Source organism: Neophocaena asiaeorientalis, unplaced genomic scaffold (assembly GCF_003031525.2).
Source record: "Neophocaena asiaeorientalis asiaeorientalis breed wild unplaced genomic scaffold, Neophocaena_asiaeorientalis_V1.1 scaffold233, whole genome shotgun sequence".
NCBI lineage: Eukaryota > Metazoa > Chordata > Mammalia > Artiodactyla > Phocoenidae > Neophocaena > Neophocaena asiaeorientalis.
In genome coordinates, this window is record NW_020171811.1 from 191,423 (window position 1) to 211,546 (window position 20,124).

The following is a 20,124-nucleotide window of genomic DNA, read 5'->3' on the forward strand; positions in this document are numbered from 1 at the left end:
TGAAAGGGGTATTCCAAAATGAAAATAGACTAGTTGGAATGTTATCAGTGGGAAAAGTTATTTTGCAGGGCATGTGATCAGACTTTCCTAAGATGTGAGCTTAAATATCTTATGAACTCTCACACACTCTTCTGTTTTAATCATTCTTTACTCCTTACTAAATATTACCATTTTATTTAATTAAAGCTTAGCCATTTCTAAGAAAGTTAGAAATTACTCTGTTTTAGAGCTCCCAGATAAGAGGCATTACTTTTTTTTTCATTACCACACTTTTTTTTTCCTCTAGAAAGTAAGCTCAATGAAATTCCACTACAGATTTTAGTAATTATAAAAACAATATAGAATCACTGGTTTAAAAGAATTGGAAGATACCTAAAAGGGCTTAGTGTACATGCCTTAAAATGGAAACCTAAATTTGTAATGGTGTCAACATGAAAGAAAATGCATTTTGAATTTAAAAAAAGAGATAGAAATCTTCATCATTCTTTATCATCACCTCCCAAACATTTCCAAATTCAGTTGTTTTTAATATTGGGAACCAGAGTAAACTTTAATAATAGTTCACATGTTAAAAGAATAAACCTATGATGAATACATTTCTTTGTGTACCAAATGAAAAAATATACAATGCAGTGAAACTCAAATACATATACAAAGTGATTTTTTGTGCATTTTTGATCAAGAGGTTTATATTCTATATTAAATCATGATAGAAAAGCAATATATAGTTTTTGATAAAGCAACTGAAAAGCTCTCTTATATGTCTTTTATAATAAGAGCTAATGGTATATGTAAGATGGTATAGATTGAATCAAGCCTATTGAGTTATGATGCTATGTTTTAACGAATGGCTATGTGAAATAATTTAAAAATTCTTCTGTAGAAATTAAATGAGCATATCCAAATGTGGAGTAATATTACTACATGGTTTAACTATAACCCGGTAGTAGAATTTAGTAAATTCAAGCAGAACACATGTACTGTTATCATAAATAGACAAATTCTTTAAATTATAACAGCATATTTGAAGACAAAATCAGGAAACTGTACATGTTAACAAAATAAAACCATGCATACATACATCTGCTTATTAAACACTGAAATAAAGGAACTAAACCATTTTGCAATCTTCAGAGGTGCTTGGTATTTTACCCTGTTCTGATGGAAGCACTTTGAATGTTTGCATGGAGATGGAAAACAATATTTAACTGACAATTTGGTCATGCACACCTGTATTTTTGAAATTTTGGATTAAATTTTCTTCTTTTCTGATTGTTCAGTAGATTCTGACTTTGGTGCAGGAAAAGCTTGATGATACAGATGTCTGTGGGTTGCTGCTGCACTATAAAGCTTGTATAAAGCCTAGAAATAAAAGAATCAAGATTATAAAACATTGTATTAAATACACAGATATAACTTTTTTCCTTCTTAGTGTAATTAGTTTATGGTATGATATCAAATTTAGCATGCTAAATTTGGAATCCTTATATCATTAATCTGTATGAGATATACATTAATAGCTAATATCTTAGAACACAAAAGTATTTTCAGCTGTCCAATGTGCGGGTCGATCTTCATGGTAAATGTTCTATCCTCAGACTGCATTTTCTTTTACCTTTCACACCTTTTGGAGCAGAGCTTCCTAACCACTGTGCCCCAGGGGTGTGTTGAAAACTCATACTGTGAATATTATTAGTTTTAGAGGAATTATAGGAGCTCATAACTTCTGACTGCCAATAGCTACTTTATTATACATAGGTAGACCACTTGCTATTGGAGCTTCCTGACAGGTTTTTCAAAAAGGGACCACTTTTATTCTCCATGATTTCCTGCTATGGTCATGCAGATAAGCAGGTGTGTTACCCTCTCCCCTGCCACAGTGGGCTCTCTCAAACATGCTCTCTTGCCTTGTTTCCATTAATTAGTTCATATCTTACAAAACGTTATTCAGAAACATTACGTCAGAGAGTCTTCATTAAAACTACCTCTGTCATTGTTGTCTGTTTAAGAGTGTTTGAGTCATAGGAATTTATTGCTTTATGTGTCCATAAATATTTTTATGTTCTTTTCTTTCCCCTCAGCTTGTGTGAGATTCATTACCTCCTCTGACTTTCACATAATAATGAACACTCAGTTAAGGCCAGTTTATCTGATGTAATTCTGAAGTCTGTAAAAAGTCTGAATATTTTTAGAAGTTGGATAAAAGCCTGATATCCTTAAATAGTAATCAATCCCCAGGAAATTCCATTCATTTTTATGTTTTTGAGTCTGCATGGCTACTTTCTTTTGATTTTCTTAAGTCTGAATTGTACTATCATCAATTCTATGAATGCATATTGGTGCAACCTTAGTTCTACTGTATTATATGATTCTAACACATTCAGTTTAATCCATGTTCTCTTAAAAGCTTAGATATTTTTCTTAAGGCTTGATTTACAAAGTTGAAATTTGTTTTTACCTTTTTAGTGAATTTATTTTACTGAATCTTACATGAAATAATTCCTTATGACTTGTAAATATGACATGTATCCTTGGTATTTGATTGGACGACATAATCTAGTTATATATAACAGCAGAAACTGAGGAATTATGTGCTATCTCTGTAGTTGTTGAAGATCAGTTTTGCTTCCTGAAGATAATGACCTAAATGATTCCACAGAGATAATTTTTCTTACGTAACAAGTGATTCCTTCTTAGAAGCTTAGATTTTTCCTCAGATACGGAGTTTTGTGCAGTGGGAGAAATGAACACCAATTTACAGGAAAGTTACACTGCATACTGGTCTGAAACCTGCTTAAAGTGGTATAGGTAACTCAGAAGCCAAAGTTAAAAACAACTTCTAAAGATTGTAGCTCCATTTACTCTCCAGTAGTTAAGCTTCCTGAAGATTCATAACTGTACTTGTTTCACTCTGCAGTAGGGCAAAATGCCCAACGTTGGAGCTTAAGAATTTTGAAATTTTCTAAACATTCAGGAAACAAAACATAAAATATTCATGATAATCAACTCTTATGTTTCATATGCAGATAAAATCATATATCATGTCCAGAATAAGTTAAGTATTTTAAAACCATTGCCAAAATTCACAATTAAAATTGTAAATGCTAGAAGAACATAGGAGCTGTAGTCACCAAAGATTTTTTAATGTACATTGAGATATCCTTTAATGGCTACTTGGCTTATAAAATAAGAATATCATAATGTTTATAAATACATGCTCTTAATTTAAGAAGAAATTTAACTTACCTCATTTGTACTTCCCTGTGGCAAAGGCAGTTTAAAAGGGAGAAAAGAAAAGTATATATCCTGCTTCATTAATAGCATTATGATAATCAACTTTGTTTACAGTAGTAATTTGTGAGCATTTAAGAACAAATAACCCTGCAGAGTTTTTCAGGTTTAGATTACATATTTAATGTGAATCTTTTGAAGAACCCAATTCTATATTCATCACAGGTTTCAGCATCATATTCTAGGTAGGCTTTGGGATTTACCTCAAATAGCCTCTCTTCATCTTTTGAGGTTGAAGGGCTATTTGAGGCAGTGGCTCAGAGGATCCAATTTTAATTCATTCTTTTCCCGTAGTGTTACCATTTATTTATCTCAACTAGATTCTTCAAAGACACACGGCAAATCCATCAGTTACAATTCTCTTTTAAAAAGTATGTATAATTACACTCAATGCTGGGAGAACTGTAGCTATTACTTGCTACCTGGAGACCATAAATATTCTTAACTCCAAACTTCTATGAAGAATCTCAACTTTAGCTTCACTAAATTCCCCTAAATTTAACTGAAGACACTTCCAGAATGACATAGTTGATTATTATTCTAGGTGTGTTTATAATTGTCTCCCCTATCCATACTCAATTATTTGAACAGTGGACCATGGTGACCCTGGGTTGGTTAATTGGACCATAAAGGACAACTGATCCATAAGCAGCTGATCCAGAGGTTGACCTGGACTCATGCCAGGGCCTGGTACAAAATGTAAAGTTCAAATAGAGACAATGTGAAGTGATCAGATACTGTGTTTAGGGGTTTTACTAAAAGAGACAGTGCTATGACTTCAGATGGTGGTTTACATATGCTCCTAACAAAGCCAGTGCTAGTCAAATGATAGGTTGTAAGTATGAAGTAATGAACATATAATCGAATCACAATCAGCTAAATAAAAACTTGATTGTGTTTTCTCACTTAACAGCTTTAACTTTTAGGATAAGAAAAAGTGAAAACACTACCTAATCCACGTATGTTTGAAAAATATTGCAATGTCGACTGGAAAACAGTTGTGTAGGACTTTACATGTTATATTATAGTTAGCTGTTTGTATCTGGCCATCTTGACAGATTCTAAAGCTCTTGAAGACTGGGGCCCAAGTCTCCTGTTCACCTGTATATTTACAACATCTAACATAGTGTCCGGAACATAGATAGCATTCAAATGTGTGCTGCATTTAGTTGAAGAGAATTAAGTGTTCCTACCTGGTCCCACAAGGCTGCAGCCACTTGGTCTATTACAGCACCCAGCTCTCGGTATTCTCCAGAGTACCGGATGTATGCCCAGGTGCACAGAGTAATAAGGGTCAGTCCCATTATCATATTGCATAGGCTAGCTATGATGTCCAAACCAATGAATCCAGTCACACCAGCAATCACATATGTGATAAAGATGACAACAAACAGTGTGGCTGGGGTACGAGCTGCATGGAAGATATTTTTGCTGTCATTGTGCTTGATGTACTGGATGTAAAGTTCATCTATTTCACTCTCCAACTGTTGCAGGTAACGCCGGCTAAATTCCTCCCCACCCATCTTCTTCACCCCTCGGAATAGCTTCACAGATTCTTCCTTAAGTTCCAGATGTTTCGTCTGCAGGTCATTAGGGGCCAGAAATGGTTTGTCACCACCACAGATCTGTATCGGATAGAGAAGTATTCACGCAGTGCACAGTACAGCTAGCAACTGTATCACAATTTTGCACTAAGCTAGTTGAATTTGTTAGAACACATTACTAATCAGAAGGAGCCTGCATTATGTTTCGTCAACCCACATCTTTCCATACTCCATTTCTATCAGGCGGGATTATAAGTGCGACTGGTACTTTATAGGTGACTTATATAAAGCCTTTCTTAATTTTTATTCTCTTTTCGACGTGGGAAGGAATATCCGTGACTTAATCCGATTTCCTCACGATGTGGAGGTGAACTGCAAACTCAGTTCATTCATAGAATGAATCCAAATTTAAGAAAACTACTTACAGTCAAGTTCCTGCAGGAAATTTATTCTAACTACACTGAACTAATTTTGACCAAATGAAGTTTAATTTAAAACAATGAGCAATGCTATAAAGCCCTAAAGTGAAACTGTGGAAAACATTTCCTTCAGCAGTTTCACTGATTTTTGTTTGGAGCCCATTCGGTATTTCTTCAAGAGACTAAATGGAAGCATATTAAATGTTCTTGGACCAAATTTTCAACTTTTTTTTCAAAAGTTACATGGGAAATCTCTGTTACCCATACCATTCACTTATTTGTGATTTACTTATATAAAGGAGACTCTCATTCCACTTCCCCTTTAATTATGTTGTAAACACCATTCCATATACTATATTTCTCTTGATTCTAAGACTCTTATCAATTTTGGATGCAATTTTGATTTTATAACATTTTCAGTGGAAAGAAAACTCATCACATTAGTAGATACCATAATCATTAGATGCCTCCTAATTCAGAATGTTAAAAAGAGGAAATATAGTACTTAGAAATATTGGTCCTTGCAGTTTATTTTTTTCTAACAGGTTTTTATATTTAAGATAGAAATTGGACTGTGGAATGTAGGGAGGTATAGTGGAGAGGGTAGCATATGTTATTTTAGCCACTAGATCTTATAAATAGTGGGAAAATCTGTACCCCTCCACCCCCGCAAAATGTGTGTGTTATAAAGAGATAATTCATTTAAAATACATTTAAATTGTGCACACATCATGTTCTCTTCTTGATTTGTTTTTAAAATATTTTAGGAATACCATAAAAATGTGATACACATAGTTTGAGAAAGAATAAGTCAAAGCCACTTCTGCATGTGTATACAGGGTAACTTGGAAGAAAAAAGAATGAGCTCATGGAAGAAATACTGATTTTATTTGAAACATCATTTAAGGGACTTCCCTGGTGGCGCAGTGGTTAAGAATCCGCCTGCCAATGCAGGGGGTTCGAGCCCTGGTCCGGGAAGATCCCACATGCTGTGGAGCAACTAAGCCCATAAGCCACAACTACTGAGCTTGTGCTCTAGAGCCCGCGAGCCACAACTACTGAGCCTACGTGCCACAACTACTGAAGCCCGCGTGCCTAGAGCCCCTGCTCTGCAACAGGAGAAGCCACCGCAGTGAGAAACCTGCACACCAGAACGAAGAGCAGCCCCCACTTGACGCAACTAGAGAAGGCTCACACACAGCAACGAAGACCCAATGCAGCCAAAAATCAATCAATCAATTAATTAATTAAAACATCATTTAAAATACTATTTAATTCTTACCTCTTCCATTTTTTTATTGTATGTATCCTTGGCAGTTGCCACGGCTGCTAAATTGTTAGCTTCCGCTGTGGCCTTCGGACAAAGTACAAAATATGATGTAAAATGGAATTCATATTTTATTAAACTTCCACAGGCAGTTTTCATATATGAGCATTATGTGCAAGAAATATGCAAGAACTCAAGGTCATCACATAATTTGAAAAGTGTTGAAATATTTCTACTACATCTTTTAAAATTAAAACTTCAAAATGCATAAAATATAGTTTACTCAATAAACCATAGTTCTAAAATGAATTTTCATTTAGAAGATTGTTCCTCTTTATAAATATTTTTAAGCCTTTCACCAAGTATGGGGGGGATCTATAAATCCAAACACATGGGAAATAATATATAGTACATTTTATATATACTAATATATATAAAAATATGTCAACTTTAAGGATTACTGATAGAACAGTGTATCACTGATAACAAAAAGAAACCATCAAGAACTTAAGAACTTTAAGAAATAAGTATGGAAAAAGTGAGTTTTTCCTTTTCTAAGTATAGAGGCCACTTGTTTAAAACCTGCTTTTCTACTTCTTGTTACATGTGTGAATCTAAACCACAGTCTGAGTCTTCTCCAAACAAATTTAGTACAAAGACAATGCAGACTCTTGTATCTCAGCATGCTAAGTGAGGCTGCTATATGTGTATGTGAAAATGTTTAGATGAACACACAAATGGGTAGTTACTAGAAAAATAATCTTCCAATAAGTCATTCCATCTACTATTTATATTTGGTGATTTCCAGCAGCCAGATTGGAGCATGTCGTTAGCTTAGCTTTAGTGACAGTATGTTTTAGAATGTCAAGCCTCCTGATGAATAAATACCTGTAACATGGATTTGGGATGTGGTAATTCTTCACCTTGATAGATCTTTATATAAGCCTAAAAAAAAAAAAAAGAGAAAAAGAAAAAAAGAAAAAGACTCATGTTCAAGTAATTGCGTTCAATATTTCTCTAAGCCTGTTAAATTGTATTCTAAGGTCTAAGGTCTTGACGGTTCAAAAAAATAAATAAGGTCTTGATAGTTTCAGGAACTGTTATCTCTTTCTCATACTTTAATTCCCTCTTTCTTAATTCTTGTTCCCTTTTCTGAAAGGTCCTCTTCACACATCTCCACTTGCCAATCCCACCCTTCTTAAAGGCTTAACTCGATACCACCTCCTTTAAAACTTTCTCAGATCCCTCTGCTAGGAGTAACATTTCTTTTTCAGTTACTCACAGGAATTTGTACCTGCTGCTGCCACAAGCTTTATGGAACAGATCTGTTCAAGGGCCCTGAGTCTCCTACTAAATACTAAGCTCCTCCACAGTGTTTTCTGCACAGCAAGAATTCAAATTTTAGATAAATAACATGTCATTTATTGCTGAGAGTGGTGAAGGTAAATAATCACACAGGAGATATACAACCACATTTTAAATGACAAAACGTGGATTTTAAAAATTGATATTTTAGTCCTTGGAGCATCAATCTAAAAATTATATTGGTAACCGAAATCTATATATGTGTGTTGGTTACAAAAAAAAGTGTTATATTTGGGGCTCCCTGAGGTAAATAGGTAAATGCAAATTAAAATAGTTCTACTTCACATTGGCCCTTGGTGCAGAGAGCAGGAAGTGTGGAAGAATTTTCTCCAGGAGGAAGGCAAAGTATAGCCTGTTAGGGAAAATCTTCAGAATGAAGGTGAAATTCAGTATAGGTCATGACTGAAGACTAAGTGGTATGAACCCTGGGAAACATCTCCTCCCCCAAAAAGAGATAGACTTTTCCAACTCCAGGATACATTTATGTTTCAAAATATATTTCCCTCAAGATGAAAGGCGATAGTAAAGTTACCTCAAGGAGTTTTCTCAAAAAATAATTTCAGAAAGCAAGCTCCTCTTGGGAGTCTAATCTTTTTAAAAATCATTTCTGTATATTCCTCATGCCTTTGCCCCTATATTACAAAGTCTATAATTTTTTGTTGTTTAAAACAGGAACTGCATTCCCAAACATGTCAAATCTAAGTACTCACAACTTCTCTAGAAATGAGAGTGATACCTTGAAGTACTCCACCAGACCTCGGCAGGTGATTTTGTTCCCATTGATCTCTTTAATGTCTAGGCTCTCAGGACTAAGTAGCCAAGGAATGAGTATTTTCAAGTTTTTGATGAATTCTTCATCTATTTCTACAAGTAAAAGCAAATTCATCATTATTTAAAAAATCCTATCCAGCCCTCCATGCCATAAAATAAAACATCCTTTGATTTCCTCTGTTTCTTCCCCAGTGATAAAGTACTACTTACTTTCCCATCATCTAAATTACTCCCGAAACCCACTTTTCTCAGGGTGAATGATACTCCTCGCCCAAACTCCTATGGCTGATCTTTCTTATCTTCACTCCAATTACTTATTTATCTTGTCGTCCACCTATAAAATAGCTTTCTTGATATTAACTGCTATACAAATGTTTTACACCCCATTCACATAACCAGTTCATGTATTCTGATGCCTTTAAGTCCTGTTCACGGTTCATGGTTTATATATATAGGGTCATAAAGGGGGGAAAGGGTGGATATTTACTGCTTTCTAAGATGTATTCCCTCCAGAAAATGTATCCAAAAGTTGTTCTGTATTTAGTGTGCCCACCTTAGGACAAGTGTATAGAAGTGGGGAAGGTGTGGTAACTACGACTCAAGTTCAAAAAGATAGTGATGCTGCTGCTGCTTCTAGTAGTGAAACGCAGCAACACACAATAACACTGAAAAAGGCTGGGTTTCCCTGGTGGCGCAGTGGTTGAGAGTCCGCCTGCCGATGCAGGGGACACGGGTTCGTGCCCCGGTCCGGGAGGATCCCACATGCCGCGGAGGGGCTGGGCCCGTGAGCCATGGCCGCTGAGCCTTCGCGTCCGGAGTCTGTGCTCCACAACGGGAGCGGCCGCAACAGTGAGAGGCCCGCGTACCGCCAAAAAAAACCCCAAAAAACCCCCAAACATTGAAAAAGGCAATGGAGGCCTCATAGCTAGTGGATCAGAGGTAGTCTGAGTTATTTGGTACAATTGATTGCCCATGACCCATTTTATAGCATTAGGTTCAAACTTAACATTACAGATTTAGCACAGTAATACAGAAAACAGATCTTCAGAGAAGTCTTTTGAACACAGCAAAATTTTTTTTTTTTTAGCAATAGTTTTTTAAATCATTATTTCAAAACATATAGAAAACTACATAAGAAGCAAGATATGTCCAGAGACTTGGTATCTAAGAAAATGCAGTAACTGCCTATAATTTTTTCAATCTGAATTTCAGCAGAGTCACTGAGTTTTCAGGCTTTGGGATTGGTGATTTCTGAGGTCTTTTTTTTTTTTTTTTTCTGAGGTCTTAAGGATAAAGATTCAAACCTTATGATTGTGTTTGCGTGTTCCCTGCTTGTTATTATGACCCCAACATACACTGAAATACTAGTTTACATAAGAATTTATGGTTCTCTTCTCTTGCTTACTGCTTTTATGACATGTATGAGCATGCCACTGGAAATTCTTCCAACTTTTTTGCTTCATGTTTTGTACAGCTTTGAAATTTGTGTCCATATTGCATGAGGACTTGGACAGGAGTTCATTCAAATTTATTTTTCTGTTTGCACTGTACCAATTTTTACTGATAATTGTGCTTTGTATCCGTATAGGTTTGTTCAAATGTATTTATTATTGTGGTTTGCTTTTAGTTACCGATTTTCACTGAAATACTGGTATTTGTATTATGTTACTATGCTCCTTTGTTGTGTTTTGTTGCCTACTATGTATTCGTATTCATCGATGCTAACAGTTTTCTTTTTTGCTATATGATTTTATGCTTTTTTCAACATTAGTAGAATATTACTATATATCTAGAATATATGAATTCTTCCTGAATTTCTGTATAAAACAAAAAGATTTCTCCTTATAAAACCACTTTAAAATCACCTTCAAAACATGTACTTAAATTCCACTCCCCCCACAAATTTCCTTATAAAATTGTTAATGGGATAAGATACAACCTGTGTATCTAATGCACCAACAACTGTGTTATCATCAAAGTAACCAGCGTCACAGCATACATTTGGATTAAAAATGTGTTCTGAAGATAGCATTAGCCATAGTCTATTTCTACAAGTGTGCTGAAAGAGTATGTGAGAAACTATCATCAAAGAATTTTTGCACAATTGTTTGTTCAAAGACATTTCTTCCCCAGAGGCAACCACTCAGATGCCAGCCCTCTGGAGAACAGCATGGCCAGCAGACAAGACATCCTGGATAGAAATAACACCACATTATAAGATTCAGGATGGAAAAATAATGTAGATAGCAGACTTTCAAAACTGCCCAAAGAAACACTGAGGCAAAGCAGAACATTTGGGCACACAGAAGGATTTAGCAGCAGTCCTATAAAGCCTCAATTAAAATGGAAATTTGATGGGCAACTGAAGCTGCCTTTCATTTCTCTTTCTCTCGGGCTAGCCACTTTGGTAAACTCGCAACGTATGGATAACTGTAAACCAACTGTATGAGTCAGTATATGTTTAGCCATGTGAGTAAAATTTGATGGAGAACAAATCTATTAAAAAGTACAATTTATATCTGCATGATTTGTCTTAAACTCTCTCCCTGAGTTCTTTCATTGCAAACTGTATCCATTAATTTAAGAACTGTAGCTGTGTACTACAGGAATGAAACAAGGCAGAGTACTTTTTTGTCCCAGTAAAGGACTGTTGTTGAAGGCCTGCCCCTGCTCTGCCTGTTTATGGCTCTCCAACCCCAGAGAAGAAAGAAAGGCCTTGTGGGAGCCCTCTCTTTATGTAACTTATTCAAAACACATTGAAGCCATTAGGTAATTGCACAGTATCAAGAGGTCTGTGTGCTCACTAGCGGGTTGGAATTCGTAAGTGACAGCGAAATTGTAGGATCCTGGAATCCATGCGTTAATATGTGCCTACAGCTGTCTGTTCTGTTGTATAAAGAAGAGACAATTTAAAACATGTATAAAAACAATGCTGATGATCGAGAAATTGGGGGTTCTATTTATGATATTAGCTGCCATAGTGAAATATAAGGTATCTGAGAATAAACGCCATGGATACATGGGGAAAACAATAGGTTTGCTTTTCAAACTTGCCAGTTGCATAAAACTGGACACAATGTTATGTTGTCCTTTTTAAAAGTAATTTCAAAGCCCTTTGAGAACAACTGTGCTTCAAAGCTTGTTATGTCACTGTCTCATCACCCCTGGCACAATGCAGAAAGGCCACAGTAAATTAAGCAAATGTCCAAACTCAGTGGTGTACTCAATGCTAGGCTTACAAGTAAAAAAGTCAGAAATGTCTTTGTACCACCTTGTATCAACTGCAAAGCAAATATCTAAAGACCTGGTGATTATTAGGCAAGATTAGCTTCTGCTTCTGCAGACCCCTGCCTCCACCTCCCACTGCCCACCCCCACCCCCGTTTTTTTTTTTAACAATTTGAGTTGCTTTGGAATCTTTAAACATTAGTCATGCCTCTGTTTAAGAGATAATTACATGCTGTTAGTTTGAAAAACACTCTGGTGCTTTTGGTTTTTTAAGAAACTGGTCCTCGTCCAGAAGAGGATTTCATTATTACTGAAGTTTTTAATGATGTATAATCAAATTCTTTAGCAGCAGTTTTAAAGAGCTTCACTTCAGTACTATGCAATATTTCTATCTCTAATTATATAACTTAACACAAACATTCCAATAATATAGGCATCTATTTTCCTTTTTTGTGTAAATAAGGAAAATTAAAAAGGAAGATATTAAGGAGCATTTCTCAATACAGAGGTGAGCAGGAACCTAGGAGAAAGGGCGAGGGTTACTGCCTCCCAGGTGAATGCAGGATTTAGCCTATTTTCTCAGTGTACGTATTCAGTACCCATAGAATCCCATAGTTCACCAAGGAGGTACTCTAGCCTGAGCCCGGGATTTCCAATCCTCCTGAAAATTTCCAATCATCAGCCTCACATCAGTGGATAAACAAAACTAGCAGCCATAAACCCAACGGATAAAATGACATTTTTGTAATTAGACTAAGTGACATAAACAAATACATTAAAAGACAGACAAACCTTTCAGTTTTCCATCAAAGTTTGGATTGGTAGCTACTTTTAAGCCAGGATGAGGTAGCAGAAAACAGGAAATTTTGGTGAAACAGGAATGGATGTGTTTTCTAACATTCTGTAGTTCTTCATGCTGGTTCCCCGAGACCTGCAGTAAATCATTCTGAAGTTTAAACTACTTTCAACACAAATTGAACTCCAAAAGAATTCTGTGGCATTTATATTTGCTGTGTCTGTCTGGTCACAATGATAAAAAAAAATGACATGACAGGGCTGATAGTAAATATGGAAAAGTTTGGGGTGAATTTGCCACATGGCCATATCTAAGTATAGCATACATATGGCATTATTATTACAATTAACAAATATCTACTCTTACGCTAACTTAGATGGGCCTTCCCATTTTTTAGTATAAATCAGTGGGGTTTTACTCTAGCTAGTTCCTACAAATTCAAATTTTAAATCAAAGTACTCACAAGAGACACGAGTAGATCATAAGATATTCCTACCTTCTTTTCAGGAGGTACTCAAGACAGCCTCTTGTCACCTGGTAGGTATACATTTAAATTCTAGAAAGGCATCTGGATTGTTGGATGTTTACTTAAAAGCTAAACTGCCCCCTTTTTTCACATGTATTTGACATTTAACAGTACAAACTACCCTAAAAGTAACCATAACTTAAAAAGGTAAGCTTAGAGATTCTGATTATCGAGGTAGATTTTTTAATCTCCATTTTTTTTTTTCTGATTACTCAGTAGGTATTTTGGGAGATATCTGTTCAGTGTAAATAATTCACTCACTATTGAACTATCATGACACAGCAAGTGGAAAGCCTCCTAATATCACCTTCTGTGAACTACTAGCAAAATGTCCTAAGATTGACTTTGGGGATTTCAAAAATTAAATATTTCTGTTAAATTGACCTTAAACCTCTACTAAAACACAAATCCATATATTTGTACTGTCAGTCTTGAACAGATTTAATTCTTCAAATGAAAAGTTTTATCTTTAGGAATAAATCATGGTTTTATAGATATTTACAAAAGAACTCTTTTTCTGTATCATAATTATTGATAATGTTTACGGTTGTAACTCTGACATTATTTTAGGTATCAATCTTAGTTTGTTCATAGAGATACTATGAAGGTCAAATGAGATTGTGGCTACTGAGTATCTATTCAGCAAATCATTCAAAAATAATTTAGGTTACTATTGGCGAAATTTCATGCATCTAAATAGTTAACAAACCTTGAGGCGTTTTTCCAAGAATTTGGAGCCACCGTCAGCTCCATACGAAAATTCGTATGGGAAACTCCAGTCTCGAACAAGAAATATCAGACTCTAAGAAACAATAAGAAGAAAAGATTGTTAAAGGAACTCTAAATTTCCTCCCTCTGTTTTTTATTGAAATATATTAGATATTATTGTCATTTGAATAGTGTTCTTCTCCACATAATGGAATTAATAAGCAAACATGAAACCTAAGAAAGTTGTTTCTGAGCAATCTCCCCGCTCTGAGATCATCCTCCCTGTTTCCACTGAATGTGAACAGAAAGCTGCTCCCAAACTGATTATTAAAGTTACATAGTGCCATTCAGCCAGTTTGGGGCATGTCTGTCAGTTTTCAGGAAGCTTTTTATGAAGATTCAAGTTTTATTTGAGGAAAGTTTTCTCCTTTCATTTGTCTAAATATTTTTCCTCTATTACATTTGTTCTACTCTCTTCTGCAGGGGCTCTCCTTATGCATACCTGGTAGGCAGAGGGGGGAGAATCCAGGTTTTGTGGGGCCCTGAAGGTTATACAATCTGGTGGGGGGGGAGGGCTCAATAGGAAAAAGGTACAAAAATGGGCTTGAAAGTTAATATTTATTTAGAGTAAGATACCTCTGTAATACTTTTTTTCCCCCAGTTTTCAGCTGCAAATGCTTTGATCACTTCTTCATATGATAGTTTTGAAATATTTTCTGTTGGAAAGCTAATTCAGTCTTTCCTCTAACAAGGGCAAAACTTTTTATTATAAAAATGTTTTTATTATTAATAGTTTAGAAATATTTCAGCTTCACAATTTGTTATTTGTAATATCATATACATTTTTAGTTTCTTCATCTGTCAAATAGAAATAATAATGGAACATGTCTCACAGGAATACTAAATGAGATAATATATATAAGGCATTTTGAACAGCGCCAGGCACCTAATGCTATGTTAGCTATTTGATTTTTATTTCAATGGCCACATAATATTTTCGTACACGGATAGGCCATAGTTTATTTTGCCATTCTCCTAGATGTCTTCCAGTTTTTCTATTATTCTAAGAAATACATTGATAAACATTCTTGAAGCTGAATATTTGTTCACATCCAGAAGGATTTTATCAGGAACTGTTTCCCAAATTAGAGTAATCAGTAGAATCATTCGAGAGGCTTCTAAAAGTACAGAATTCTTGGGTCCCACCTCATACCTACTGAAACCAAAGTAAGAGTAGCTTTCATTTATTGAGTGCCTATTATAAGCCAACCACAATACTAGAATTATATACATGGTATTTCATGCACTCCTGCAACAGCCCCAAGAGAGGTTATAATTTATTATTCACCTTAAAAGAGATATATAAAGATCACCTCCACCCTCACCTGACATTAAGTAATATGCCCAAAGCCACACAGCCAGAGTGGAAGAGTTGGCATTTAAACTGGGGACTTATTCAAAATCCCTGCTGCACTGCCTCAAAGTTAAGTATAAAACATATAGCTTACAATCTGAGGCATTAAAGCACTCTTTTATAAGTTAGATTAAGTTATACTTCAAATTTTAGTTTCTGTAAAAACGTAGGAAGTTGAGAAAAAGTAAGAATATTTAATGAATTTAGCTATCTTTAAATATTCTAAGAGTTTACATCTTTGGGTTTCTAATTGAAGCTTTTAGTCTTCCCCATTAAAATTTACTATCTCTTTTAAGCTATAGGTTCCTTTTTCATCCCTTTTTTCCCTTTACAGTTTATCTGTTGAAGAACCTGGGAATTTGACATGTAGAGATACCCACGATCTGGACCTTGCTGACTGCATATTCACGGGGCAGTTCAACATGTTCTTTTGTCCTCTGGATTTCCTGCAAACTGGCAGCTGGATGCAGAGGCTTGATCTGACTCTGGTTTTATTTTTTTGGCAAGACTATAGGAAGCAGAGTGTTCTTTTATTAGGAGGCACATAGTATATGATTATTTCTCCTTTGGTGAAGTTATGTCATCTTTGCTTAACTGAAGCTCATTCTTCAGTAGATTTCTCATTAAGGGCTCATGGAAACAACATTCTTTGTGTTCTTACACGCTGATAACAGTTTGTGCCCTTTATAAGTGAAAGTCAGTTTTGCTGGATATAAAATCCTTGGCTCACATTTTCTTACCTTAAACAGGGACACTTCTTAGTTTGCATTATGGATATTTCTTGTTTCACTACAGTGGAAGCCTGACCCCCCCACCCCTCTCTCCCTCTCACCCCTCTCTCTTTCTCTCTCTCTCTCTCTCTCATGTGTGTGTGTGTGTGTGTGTGTGTGTGTGTGTGTGTGTTCTGTGGATTCTTGTGGGGAGAGGAGAGGTTCTTGTGGAGAGGAGACTTTTAAAACATCTATATACACTATCTTTAAATAGTTCACTATCTTTAGATAGATGGCCATTCTTTTGTCAAAATATGATAATTTGTATTTAGAACACTTCTACCTAAAACATGCATTTTGAAAACAGAGGTTAGCTTAGAAGCAACTTTTGCGAAATAGAGGCTCATGAACCAGGATAAATGAAACCAACTATGTGGATTTGGCAATTTTCACATTTTTCTTGGGAGCGTTTAATCTCATTTCTTGGTCTTTTTCACTGGGCATCTTCCCAAGTCAACATAATGAGGACCATGTGTAGAACAGGATCAAAGATGAAGTCTTATTTTCTTAATAAGCAATCTATATTCTATCTCCCTATAGTGTCAAATTCCAAGTTCCCTGCCTAATGGTCCCGTCCAGTGACATGCTGGTGTAAACTGGCTCTCCAGCAGCAGCAACATGCCTTGATTTGTAGCATTTGACAATTTCTGTTGTGCAAACCTGCCTACCATGGCTGATGTCAAGCTACTAACAGTTTAATACTTGGCTTATATAATTCCTGAATATTTACTAGTTAGCTGTCAAAGTAATATGAGCCAGCTACAGAACCACCACTGGCCCCATCCCCTCCCGAAATAATTTGTATGCTTTACATTTATCCTGTATGGAATGCTATGAATCTCAGTTCTTATTTCAAAAGCCATCCATTTTTCCACACTGCTGAATTTTGATTTGTTCATACATATAGGTAGAGATAAAAAATCAAGGACACAAATTACCCTAATTTGCTCAGATAAGAATATCTGAAGTCATACTTTTTAAAATAAATTAAATCCAGTCAGGCAACTGGGGCAAATGATGGACCTACACCATGCATATCCTACAAATGATCATATTTTTTAAATCATGAAAAACATCATAACCTTTGTTTATTTCCCTTTGGAGACCATAGCCTTTAGGAAATTATTCAAAAGGAGTGCTATAGCACTACTATTAGTAGTAATGAAAATGGAAAAAAAAACCCAAATGCTTAACAATTAATTGGGAATGGCTAGACAAATTATGGCATATTAATATATTACATAGCTATTAATATTGCAAAATGTGGAATATATCAATACATGTGTTGATTATATCAGTATAAAAAAGCCATGTGGGGGCTTCCCTGGTGGCGTGGTGGCTGAGAGTCCATCTGCCGATGCAGGGGACACGGGTTCGTGCCCTGGTCCGGGAAGATCCCACATGCCGCGGAGCGGTTGGGCCCGTGAGCCATGGCTGCTGAGCCTGCGCGTCCGGAGCCTGTGCTCCGCAACGGGAGAGGCCACAACAGTGAGAGGCCCGCGTACCGCAAAAAAAAACCCAACTATATAAAACAATGTTATTTGAATTATAATGCTAAATTTATGTGCACATCCATTATAAATACATGAAAATACTCCCAAACTCCCAGGAAAAAACTCTTGTAGAGCCATGTAGCCAGTAAATACCTAAACTGGTTGTAACCTGCCTGTTTAATCAATCAATTTCAGTTTTAATTTCAGTTTCGGGTAATAAGTAAATACTATAACGTGTTTTAAACCCATCTAATTAAGTAACAACTCACTTCAATCAACAGCCCACTGAAAGCCAACCAGTGACAGCTTCATACTTTAAAACTCAGTCAAGTAGCAGAAGACTCGCTCCAGAAAATTGACTGAGGCTGGTGTCAACCCGTTTCTCACCTCTATAACCAACACGAAACATGCTTCTGTGTACAACAAAAAATCATTCAAAAACTGATGTCAACCCATTCTTGTTTCTTTAAACCATGAAAATCCAAAACAAACAAACCGTTTGTAACCGTTTGTTTGTTATGCATATAACAACCTGCATATAACCGTTAGTTTGTTTTATACTCAATGAGACTGTGCCTCACAAGCATAACTCTTTACTTAACTCACCAATAAATTCAGCTTTGGTTTTTGTATCAGATTTTGAGCGACGGTCTCATCCTCTGGCAATTCTAGAAGTTTTAAGTGCCCTCACTTGGCAGTTTTAAGTGCCCTCACTTGGCAGCTTTTTTTAAGTGCCCTCACTTGGCAGTTTTAAGTGCCCTCACTTGGCAGCTTTCCCTATGACCCTCAGACTAACATGTGCATTCTCCCTGTCCTTTGTTCCCAAATTTCATTTGTCCTTTGAATTTACTTGCAGGTGAATTTATCTCAACAACGATCTGATCTGAGTTCTGATTTGTTTCACTGAGCTCTTGTTGCTAATTTCTTATCCTAGGATTTTTGTTATAAAGACTCAGCGGGTCTTTATATGGGTCATTAGTTCTAAGTCTTTGTTTAACCTTTAGTTTCGGAAGTATACTCATTTTATAAATAATTATACCTAATTTCTGTATAAGGTTATTAGAACTTTTGGTTTAGCGGTATACTATTTAGGAAATATTTTTGCCATTAATCTGTTTATGGTTTTGCTGCTTGCTTTACCTTCTTTTGTTTGAAAATTTGTACAAAGTCTTGTCTCATGTATTTTATCTTGAATTGTCTTTTGTCACTGAATGTACAAGGAAGTGCTCTATAAAGGACAGATAGAGGCAAAGGCCTAAAAAGTCCCCAGATTAATCAGGATGCCCCAAAGACTAACGGCTGGAGGTCGGTTAAACTAGCAACAAATTTATGCAAAAATAATTAGTCAAATTTTGCCTTGGGTCCTCTAACAAAGCTTTCAAGAGGACACTCCCGCTCTTGTCAATTTGCGAGTCTCTTTGTTTACTCCATAACGCAGGATCAATGATTGTCAGATTATTGATCTTACAGCACTGTTCTAACCTCTCATGGCTTGACGAACCAGATGCTTTTCATAAACACACAATTTGACCAACTTGTTTGTTACAGGCTTGTATATATCAAAGCTGCAATCTCCTCCTGGAAGAATTTCTGCTTCCTATTTGCATTGCAGTATAAGCCTAATATTTGCACTTACAATAATAAATGATCTTTTAAAAAATTTAGAATAACATTGTGTTGAGCTTTGGACATGTCAAAATAAATAATTAATACAGTTTAGAGGTGCTCTATAAAAATGAAGAGAAAATATCAAACACTCATTAATTAGCTTCTTTGATTAGTAAACTGAGGCCTCAAAACAAACTGACTCCCAAATAATCTCTGTTTGATTCTCTAACTTTCTGAAATTACCCTCCCGTATCTCTCTCTACTCAGTTTTGTCTTCACCAATCACTTCACCCCTTCAATTCCTTCTGCTCCTTTCCCTGACCTCCTAAACCATTTCCTAAGGAATTTTTGCAGGAAAAAAAGTAGTCACATTGCCCCAAACTACTTAAAATTGCTAGACCAGAAGGCTGTTGTAAAGAAGCTGAATTTAAACCCTGGTCTAGAGTTCAGTTTTAAGGAATTTCTTTTAGCCCAGGAAGACAGAAATTTGCTGCAGAATTCAGGATTCTGTTACTTACTGTCCTCAACTATCAGTTATTTTCCAACTAGTTCACTTAATTGTTAGTCCCTCAGGTGGGAAAAAATGGTTAAAAGCAGTAGGGTAAGAGAGACCAGAAGGACATTTAAATAACTCAGGTCATTACCAAAAAATTTTTTAAAAATTTTAATAGCCTTTCAAGGGCAAGAAAAATAGAAAAAACACCACACAAGGCCATTTCAGAAGACTTTCTCTTCAAGATGAATCGGACATAGATTCAAAATTGTGAACAATATAAGAATGAATCAATAGGAAACGTTAAAAATAGACTTCAGGAGATTTTCAAACAATACTCCGGGTACCTAAATAGTCAAAGTAAAGGGAACCTTGTCTTCTCTTTCTAAAATGTGCTCAGACATAAAATACAGGAATCAGAGAAAAACTTGA

The 20,124-nt window shown here is 35.8% G+C and overlaps 1 protein-coding gene across 1 annotated transcript in view; it reads right to left on the minus strand.

Moving 5' to 3' along the window:
• Positions 1-506: 506 nt before the first annotated feature.
• The window catches only part of ATL1 (atlastin GTPase 1), an 85,225-nt gene continuing 65,607 nt past the window's right edge, over positions 507-20,124 (minus strand). Inside the window, exons 8-15 of the mRNA XM_024731825.1 lie at positions 13,916-14,008; positions 12,677-12,815; positions 8,623-8,750; positions 7,410-7,466; positions 6,537-6,608; positions 4,485-4,916; positions 3,247-3,261; positions 507-1,362 (exon numbers count right to left, since the gene is read on the minus strand). Of these exons, the coding sequence (XP_024587593.1) occupies positions 1,252-1,362; positions 3,247-3,261; positions 4,485-4,916; positions 6,537-6,608; positions 7,410-7,466; positions 8,623-8,750; positions 12,677-12,815; positions 13,916-14,008 (1,047 nt within the window). The 3' untranslated portion in view covers positions 507-1,251. The remainder of the gene's footprint in view (positions 1,363-3,246; positions 3,262-4,484; positions 4,917-6,536; positions 6,609-7,409; positions 7,467-8,622; positions 8,751-12,676; positions 12,816-13,915; positions 14,009-20,124) is intronic.